This window comes from Coregonus lavaretus (genome assembly GCF_964263955.1).
Source record: "Coregonus lavaretus genome assembly, contig: HAP1_SCAFFOLD_1106, whole genome shotgun sequence".
Classification (NCBI taxonomy): Eukaryota; Metazoa; Chordata; class Actinopteri; order Salmoniformes; family Salmonidae; genus Coregonus; species Coregonus lavaretus.
Window position 1 is genome coordinate 30,030 of NW_028159858.1, and position 10,025 is coordinate 40,054.

General features: G+C 42.9%; 1 protein-coding gene across 1 annotated transcript in view; it reads right to left on the bottom strand.

Annotated features, from left to right (window-relative positions):
* The window catches only part of LOC311122374 (alpha/beta hydrolase domain-containing protein 17C), a 35,149-nt gene extending 27,878 nt beyond the window's left edge, over positions 1–7,271 (bottom strand). Inside the window, exon 1 of the mRNA XM_084196741.1 lies at positions 6,426–7,271. Coding sequence (XP_084052867.1) covers positions 6,426–6,910 — 485 coding nt within the window. The 5' untranslated portion in view covers positions 6,911–7,271. The remainder of the gene's footprint in view (positions 1–6,425) is intronic.
* Between the last annotated feature and the right edge of the window lie 2,754 nt (positions 7,272–10,025).

The following is a 10,025-nucleotide window of genomic DNA, read 5'->3' on the forward strand; positions in this document are numbered from 1 at the left end:
CGCAAAATGAAATACCACGTGTAAGTAATTTGTTCTTCTGTAATCATAGCTGTATAAAAAATAAGGCCAAAAAAATCTCACAGAGCACTGAATGACATGAAGTTGGCTGCAACACTGGTAAAGATGCAACGGTTGCGCTTAACTGACACAAATAACAAGCATGGTGGCAGATCCCCAAGACAGGATGGCTGTGAGGTTTATGGTGGAGAAGCTCCTGCCTATACCCATCGGAAGGCAGCGGAATAGAATGCAAACTAGTTGAAATAGTGGTCGGAAGTTATACATTCTTGGAGACAGGCAGGCAATCATGTATCACTCAAACTGCGGTTTAAAGTGGAATGAGTGAAAGGCTTACACAATTGCAAACACACACACACACACACGTGCATTCCCACACTAGGGGGCTTTCTCACCAGGCCATTGTGACTGAAGGGGGCTTTCTCACCAGGCGCTGCAGGCAGGCTTTCAATGTGTCACACCGGCTTCTCCTGAAGCACATCTCAGGGCAGCAGCAGCCCACTTGATAGAGACATTCATTTGCTCACTCAATTACAGCTGACATTCTCCTGAAAGGCTGATTGTGTCGAACAAGCCCAGATAAAAACAGTTTGACACCACTTTGCATGGGAACTGCTGCCAAGCGACAATAGCCCAATAAGAAAAGGTAGCCCGAAAACTGTTGGCAATAACAAGGGAGCTAGGCCAAGGCCCGTATTCCTTTGTAGAACACCTTGATAGTGTGCAGGGCCGTGCACAGACCTTTCAGGGGGCAGGTGCTAAAAATAAAAAAAGCACCATAAAATAAAAAGATCTACTTTCGTATCTCTAAATGTATAACATACTGTACAAACTGCCTCTGTAGCAATGTATTTTTTAATTTTTTTGCATACAGTGGGGGGAAAAAAAGTATTTAGTCAGCCCCCAATTGTGCAAGTTCTCCCACTTAAAAAGATGAGAGAGGCCTGTAATTTTCATCATAGGTACACGTCAACTATGACAGACAAAATTAGAAGAAAAAAAATCCAGAAAATCACATTGTAGGATTTTTTATGAATTTATTTGCAAATTATGGTGGAAAATAAGTATTTGGTCAATAACAAAAGTTTCTCAATACTTTGTTATATACCCTTTGTTGGCAATGACACAGGTCAAACGTTTTCTGTAAGTCTTCACAAGGTTCACACACACTGTTGCTGGTATTTTGGCCCATTCCTCCATGCAGATCTCCTCTAGAGCAGTGATGTTTTGGGGCTGTCGCTAGGCAACACAGACTTTCAACTCCCTCCAAAGATTTTCTATGGGGTTGAGATCTGGAGACTGGCTAGGCCACTCCAGGACCTTGAAATGCTTCTTACGAAGCCACTCCTTCGTTGCCCGGGCGGTGTGTTTGGGATCATTGTCATGCTGAAAGACCCAGCCACGTTTCATCTTCAATGCCCTTGCTGATGGAAGGAGGTTTTCACTCAAAATCTCACGATACATGGCCCCATTCATTCTTTCCTTTACACGGATCAGTCGTCCTGGTCCCTTTGCAGAAAAACAGCCCCAAAGCATGATGTTTCCACCCCCATGCTTCACAGTAGGTATGGTGTTCTTTGGATGTAACTCAGCATTCTTTGTCCTCCAAACACGACGAGTTGAGTTTTTACCAAAAAGTTCTATTTTGGTTTCATCTGACCATATGACATTCTCCCAATCCTCTTCTGGATCATCCAAATGCACTCTAGCAAACTTCAGACGGGCCTGGACATGTACTGGCTTAAGCAGGGGGACACGTCTGGCACTGCAGGATTTGAGTCCCTGGCGGCGTAGTGTGTTACTGATGGTAGGCTTTGTTACTTTGGTCCCAGCTATCTGCAGGTCATTCACTAGGTCCCCCCGTGTGGCCTCTCTCATCTTTTTAAGTGGGAGAACTTGCACAATTGGAGGCTGACTAAATACTTTTTTCCCCCACTGTAGGCCTATTTATTTATGCAACACACTCACTCATCACAAATTGCAGACTAGTTAGTTACATTTTAGTCACTTAGCAGACGCTCTTATCCAGAGCAACTTACAGGAGAAATTGGGGTTAAGGGGGTTGCTCAAGGGCACAGGCAGATTTTTCACCTAGTCCGCTCGGTGATTCAAACCAATGACCTTTCTGTTACCGGACCAATGCTCTTAACCACTAGGCTACCTGCCGCCCAGTGCCTCCTAAAGACATGATTGACGTTGGGAAAAGAGGGTAGGCTATCTACTGGTCATTGATGTTGACGATGAATGTAAATCTGATAGTTAGCTAGCGCTATAATATTTTTACTGGTTGTGATTTATCTTCAATGCACTTAAATAATAACTTTAATAATATAGACTAATAGTCATAATCTTCTAACTCATGATATATGGCTGGCTAGTGTGGATATTTTAGTATATGGTGGTTAGCTAGAGTCTAGACCAGTGGTTGCCAGACTGTGTGTCTGTCCTAAAAACCTTTCCAGTTTCACTGACTAACCCCATGACGCGCAGCTCACCGTCCTGCTATGGCCGACGAGCTCGTGCCAAAAGCCTACCTTTTGGATTTACTTTGTAAAACAATGTTCACTCAATAGACCTATTTGGAAGTTGATAAAATGTTGGTAGCCTACAGCAGACAGGTTAGTCTTCTCTTTTCAGCAGGAGCCATTTGCTTTCCAACATGTTGTTTTCCGCGACTGTATTGGAAATATTGCAAAAGGCCTGTTTTCTCTGCATGCTGTTCACTGACAGCTATTCCGACTGTAGGCTATGCCTTGTTATTGGGCTACATCCAATCGACAGCTAGGCTTTTTTTTTTAAGCTGTTGATCCTCCGTGGCTACATTGTAGGTGTAGGAGGCTATTCTGAAATTCATTTCCTTCTTATCAGACAGCAGTACGTCTATAACTTTGCCAATTTATTTCTAATTTATCAGGGGTGCTGCAGCACCTCCAGCACCCTTTCTGCAGCTATGATTCTATAATGAACTGCTGCTGCACATAGTCTATCAGCCAACCAGACCGAATATTGGAGACGATGTAAATCAAACGTTTTCTAGTGTTCATTAAATGGTATGCTGCTGTGGCAGTACTGTTGATATTTAAATAAGATAGTTTGCCACTCACACGACTGGTGACCACATTTTAAGCAGTGCATGTTTGGATACAGGGAGCACGCAATCTCCATACAGGGCAGACTGGGGAAAAAGGCACAACCAGGCACGTTAGGGCAGCATCAACGGACAGGGTAGGGGTCTGTCCAACTTGACGTCATGACGACATGGGTGCAGAACAACAACACAAAAAACAGTATACAAAATAAATACAATTATACCACCACCCAAAATGGCACTTGGCGATTGGGAGGGGCAGGTCAGAGGTATACCCCCATCTGTGCACCTGCCTGATAGTGTCACTGCCTGCCAAAAGCCCCACTGTAGAAAGCTTCAAACCTATTGATTGTTAGTCGGTGAACTCTCAGAGAACCCAGGCTATAAAATGTGGCAGGTATTGATATTGGTTAAAACTGCTTTGCAATAGATTAGGCTGCATCTCTGGACAAAGTTATTCGTACTCGGCTGGAGGAACTTGTATTAATTACAACGCTTTTCAAAGGGGTTATTCCTCGAACTAATAAGGATCACGGTTTGATTTGAAAGGCTTTTCTCCCTGGCTTTGAACTGGTAAAGACTCTCACTTGAGTTATCAAGCCCGGAGTCACTGTTAATGTAGCCTATAGAATGAATCGGTTGCATTACCACAGTTTATAATATTTCAAAATTTTTAGGGACACTAATGGATCCAAGAAAATTCTAAGTAATGTATTAAAATAACTGATAAGGTGGAAAAGTATTCGTAAGAGCGTAACACATCAAATTGTGAGATTGGTCAGCTAGTGAAACCATTATGCATTCAAAGTCTATCCAGCCTAATCTTACTATATGCTTGGACTACTAGCAGAACAATCTAATGTTGACTAAGCTTGGCGCAGTAATGACTGTCGTTTTCTATTTGTTGCTGTACACAGGCTGCATTCCATTCCAAACAGCTGTAACCTCACTAGTGCCCTCATTCACTCCCTTCCATAGATGTGATATGAGGGAATAGGGCCTTAGTGGTGGAATCAACAGGTCTAGCTCCAGACCTTTGATGGGGCAGGTGCTCATTCATACCTTTCTACTGCTCCTGTAGCCCAATTCACCATATAGATTTTATTAACATAGGCCTTTATTTTCTACAACAACAACAAAATTGCGAAGCAAGCTAGAACCACAGATTAAAAAAGGGAGTTAGAAACACTACTTCTTTGTTAGAACTACTCCTGGGGTGGGTATACTATATCAGCTGATCATTTCTCATGTAGGCTAGATGAATCAGACAACACATGCTAGCAGTTCCAAAGTAACCTATAGGCAGTATTCATTTCAAACTCGCCACGCGGCGCAGGTGGGAAGCTGGTGCATGCTATGAGGACAAGCCCGCGGTGGCAGAAGTGAAGGGACTTTTATCAAGATTAATGAGTTCATGAGAAATTATCTAGTTTGACAGGCAATTTGTTACATTTAAAGTTGAGAGAAAAGAGGCAAAACATTTTATAAAAAAAGTAATTCATTTATAAAAAAGGGCACCAATCAAAAAGGGCACTTCTTTTATAGGAGGGCAAAAGGGCAGATGCTCTGGCAACCCTGGGGCTCCAACTGTGCACGTGCCTGCTTAGCTCCACCTACCTCACTGTGTTACTTTAATCTATCCAATCAGATCCATGAAGGGGAGTGGTCGAGTGCAGAGGGGATAAAAGGGAACAACTTTTTGGAACGAAACGCAGCCCAAACTGATCCCTGGCCTTGACCCTATCCCAATGTGAAAGGAGCCAGTAGGGAAACATCCTTAAGAGCTGAGAAACTTTTAAGACACTTCTTCACTGCTCAACCTTTCACACTGTCTCCTGATGTTCTTCTTTTCTTCATAAACATAACCCCTGGTGTGTGGTCCAGTTATGGTGGGAGAGGTTACCAGTGGTCCAGTTATGGTGGGAGAGGTTCCCAGTGGTCCAGTTATGGTGAGAGAGGTTCCCAGTTTCCAACATACTACTCATTTGTCCAATTCCTTTTCTCCCTAGCTCCTTCTACCTGAATTTTGCACTCGTTCTATCCCCCTTGCTAGACAAATATGCAAATTTTCCCACCAGTGGTGAGCCACCAAACTGACTTTTGCTGATAAATATCAGTGTGTGATGATGTAGTTTTTTGCTTTAGTTTTCATGTACCCATTTTTTTAAAGATAAAGTTCAATGTGTTTCCATCGTATTTTCAACTCTACTGATAGTTGTCACGAATACTGTTGACTTAAATTGCAAATGTGCCTACTCTGGTCTTGGCACGTGCGCTCTAGCCAACAGTTGGCAGATATAGTGCGGGTAAACTGCGCAGGTAGGCTAGTCTACATGATGAGATTATGAATAAGACTAAGAGCGAGAATGTTTTTGGTCAAACGGCAGTCAAGCATCGACCATGTTCCTAGAAGAAGATCCTTGATATTTGTTGGAAAGCAGCATCAATCTGATCACCGGCACTTTCACCACCCTATGAAGTTCATCTGTAGCCTAATACACTGCATCATTTCCAGTAAGCTAACTACTAAGATGACACAGCACACCAGGCGGTCCTTGTTTGGATCCTGCCCTGACAAAAGCATCTCATAGCTGGGCTAGTAAGCTAGTGTCATCTGTAGCTCAATTGGTAGAGCATGGCGCTTGTAACGCCAGTGTAGTGGGTTCGATCCCCAGGACCACCCATATGTAAAAATGTATGCGCACATGACTGTAAGTCACTTTGGATAAAAGCGTCTGCTAAATGGCATATTTGTTTTTATTTTATTATATGCTATGGCTAGCCTATAACTAAAGCTCTCTGTCCTCGGCATACAGAGGAGACACAGCTAGTAGACAGTCAAACCTGTTTTCATGATTTCTGGAAGATCTAAATAAATCACAGCACGTTTTTGGACTCATTCAGCAGGTTTTAACTGATTAAGTAGAAGGGGCATACTGTTTAAAGTTCCAATGTGGGTGTCAAGATGAGTTGTCTTGCCTGCACAGATCAAAGTTTAAACATGGAAGCTCCTGGATATGTTCAGAGTAGCATGTCACAAAATCAATTGAATAGGTGCTAAGTACCAAATCACTATGCAACTAGCTACCACCTATCTAACGTCTCTAGTCCTCTCAGCCATATAAATGAATAGCTAATGCTCTGCTCTCAGCTGTGTAGGCATGTTATAGTGGTTGTCATGGAAATGGAGTACAGTAGCTAGCAAAAATAGACGAGCTAGCAAACGTTAGCTAAATAACAAAGCCCAAGACAATAAACCCAACTAGCTAGGTAGCGTGCATGTGAGCGTGTTGACACTAGCTGTATAGGCTATACTCACTTGTTCCTTAGCACCTGCCAGGCAGCCTCGATGTCCGCATACAGATTCTTTTCTGACGGTTTCCCGCTGCTGACACCGTAGCCCGAATAATCATACGAGAAGACGTTGCAGTTTATCCTCGAACCGAGGCCGATGTAGAAACTACACATTTGGCCTAAGTCCACTGCGTTACCGTGGGAAAAGAGCAGCGTGTACCGGCTGTTGGGTGCGCATCGTACGAACATGCACCCCACACGGTTTCCCCGACTGGTTCTGGTGTTGAACACCTCGACAGCGTCCAGTTCACGTTGGGAGTACTGCCAGTCTGCTCGCTCGGTTAGATGCAGGCTACTCGTCCCGTTAGCATCGGTGTGCACGGAGTACGTGGGTTCGGGTGGGAGAAAGGCTAGTTTAGACGCGATGCGACTGGGACAGGGTGGGCAACAGAATAGCCAGCATAGTTCGCCGAGGGAAAAACCATTCATCCTTGGGCCTTGTTCGGGCATTGAGGCTCGGAGTTACCCGATAGGCGCTTTTTCTTTGTAACACCAGCAAATGTATCCAGCTATGTTTTTTTTATCTAGCTGGTCACAAAATAACAGTAAACACTTCGTAAGGAACTAAGCTAGCTAGCCACCTAGCTAGGCTAGCAGCTGGCTACCTGGTTTATCCTTTGTATAGCTTGCTAGCTAACGTGATTTACAAAACTCAGAAAGCCGTTGTTGGCATGGTTAAGGATTTTTTTGTGTCGACAGAAGCGATATAACTTCCTTGTTATCATACAATTTCAAAACGTTGGTCGAAGAATTAAGCTTCTGTCAAACGTAAACGTCGAGTTAGCAGGCTAATACAATGTATGCAGCCATATCTTTCAGTAGTAACGCCAAATATAGGATTTCCGGTCAAACCGGATATCCTATCGCACTTGTTCGTCAAAATGGAATCATGTTGATGACAGAACCGTAGCATATTATGCAGTCACTTAACTGATAGTAGGCTAGTATTGAAATATGAGTGTTTTCTCTAATGCATATGCAATCATGCAACACCCTTGCTCAAGCTAGCTACATCAATAGTTTGCCTGAGACTAGACCACAGTTTGAATGGAAAGAGTCTTGCTTTTCCTGTAATTTCATCTGAATAAATGCACATTAGTTGTAGGTACATTGGGTTGGAAACAAATATACAAATTGCTGTGAAAAGAAAATGGATAATTCACAAGTTTAAGGACCAGACATCGAAATGGGTTTAGAATATTTATTGAGGAAATGGAATGGATGTGAGAGTGATAGGTTGTGGTATATGCACCTGTCAATTGGTTGAGATCGGCCAGATACTGTACTGGAGTTGAGGGAAATGGGAATATGGCGGAAGCAGATGATGAAGTGGAATCTGAATACAATGGCGGTAGAATCAAGGAGCATTGGAGTATTGTTCAAAATAATGGAAAACGGAGCAAAGTAGGGTACAGTGATGAGAATGACCATTCGTATCTAGTAGGAGTACGGTTTGTTAATAAGGAGCAGCTGAGCAGAGGACCAATCTTGAAGAAACAATTTGAGTTATCCAAACTGGTGGAGAGAGTGCTGGGTAAAGTGAAGGCTGTGAGGATCACGAGAGGCGGCCATGTTTTGATTATTTGTGTTTCTGCGGATCAGAAGGAACGTGCGTTGTGTCTTAATCAATTTGATACGTTTGAAGTGTTGTGTGTGTCTCTCTGGCGTTTCGTGGGAAGTTGATTTGGAAGAGATACAAAATATTCCTGGAGTGATTGAAGCACGTCGGATGAATCGAGTGGTAAATGGGGAAAAAGTGAAGAGTTTATCTGTTCTTTTGTTTTTTGAAATGGAGTCTCTCCCTAATGAAGTGCAGTTAGGGTATATGAACTACAGAGTTAGAGCATTTATCCCAAGACCAATGCAGTGTGAACATTGTAAAGCTTTTGGTCATGAAGAAAGTGTTTGCAGAAGGGAGAAGCCGAGATGTACAAGATGTCGAAAATATAATATTAAGTGTTATAAAAGTTTTAAAAAATTTAACATGTTGTAATTGTGGTGGGAATCATGAAGCCATGTATTCTGAATGCCCCACAAGTGTAAAGGAAAATGAGGTGGTCAAAGTCAGGGTTGTACAGAGTATTTCATATGCAGAAGCTGTGAAAAGGGTTGAGGGTTTGACTGTTGCGCCAGAAGAGTCCATGGTAGTGGATAGGCCTTCACTGCAGGCTGCAGGGGTTGTCTTAAACCAAGAGGATCCTGACATTTTAAAGGTTAAAAAGGTGGACTTTGTGGCCTTTATCGCAATGGTGATAAATGGCACTGCCAAAGTGGAGAAAAGGTCTAGGAAGATAGAAATCATTGTGATTGCGGCGAAGCAGTTCTTGGGGCTGAAAGATTTCACAGCAAAGGAGTTACATGGAATATTAGCAAAAGCCGTACCAAATTCTCAGGTCCTAGAGCCTGAGAAGGGAGACATGGAGAACTAAAAGAAGGAAGAAGTGGGAGTTTTGTTTGTTTTGGCAATGTACTATTTTTATTAGGGTGGATTGTTAGTATCACTATTAAGTATGGATTTATTTTTATTTTAGGTTTCAAACCGTCCAGTTGGTGGCAGCAATACAACTTTTGGATGTAGTCCGCCATTAAACCCACAGAAGAAGAAGAAGAAGAAGAAGAAGCGATCAAAAGTACAAATAGGATTCCTTAGTTTCAATGTTAGAGAATTTGTCCCATATGCACTGCAGTGTTTTAAATGCCAAAGAATGGCATTCAGTGTAAAGGAAAGAAAAGATGTGCCAAGTGTGGAGGGGCACATGATTACAGTGAATGTGAAAGCAATGTGAAGGTTAAGTGCTGTAATTGTGGCGGAGAATGCAGTGCAGGATTCGGTGGATGCCAGGTACAGAGAGAGGCTCAGAGATATAGGATCAGTCATGATGTATCATATGCAGAGGCCGTAAAACAGATTGGTAGAACTGCAGTGTGGACTGATGGAGCTTACATGGATGTACCTGTAGTAAGTGGACCTACTGTCGGGGCTGGTGCTTCTGATGGTCCTGGCATGGTTTCAAGGCCTGTTCAGAAATATTGTGCTCATGAATGTGCGGTGTCAAAGGACACTTTGATAATGAATAAAGTTGACTTCATAAGGTTGTCAATACGTCTCGGGTTGTGGAAAGCAGAAATGCTAGGTTGAAGGTTATTGTGGAGACGGCAAAAGAGATATTGGGGTTAACAGATGTTACTGTTGAAATGGTTGTTGAAATGCTGAACAATCCTAAGGGTGGAGTGTTTCAGCATGATATAAAGTTTAATGGGGAGGGGTTTTGGGGGGAGGGTGTGGTAGAAGTTAGGGATTTATTTGGTTTTTAAATTTATTTTCATGGTAGTACAGAATTGGGCAGATCATGATTGATCGTACATTCCAGCACAGTAGGTGGCGGCATGCACTTAAATGGATATCCGTGGAAGAACCTAAGAGATACTAGATAGAAGGTGGAGATGGGATGCACAACTTGATAAGGCTAGTAACTTGACATGCACTGCAGAGCAAAGAGGAGGAATGTTAGTTTGGTCAGGTTTAGGTAGGGAGGCAGTGGTGATTAAGGAGAGTGCGGACAGG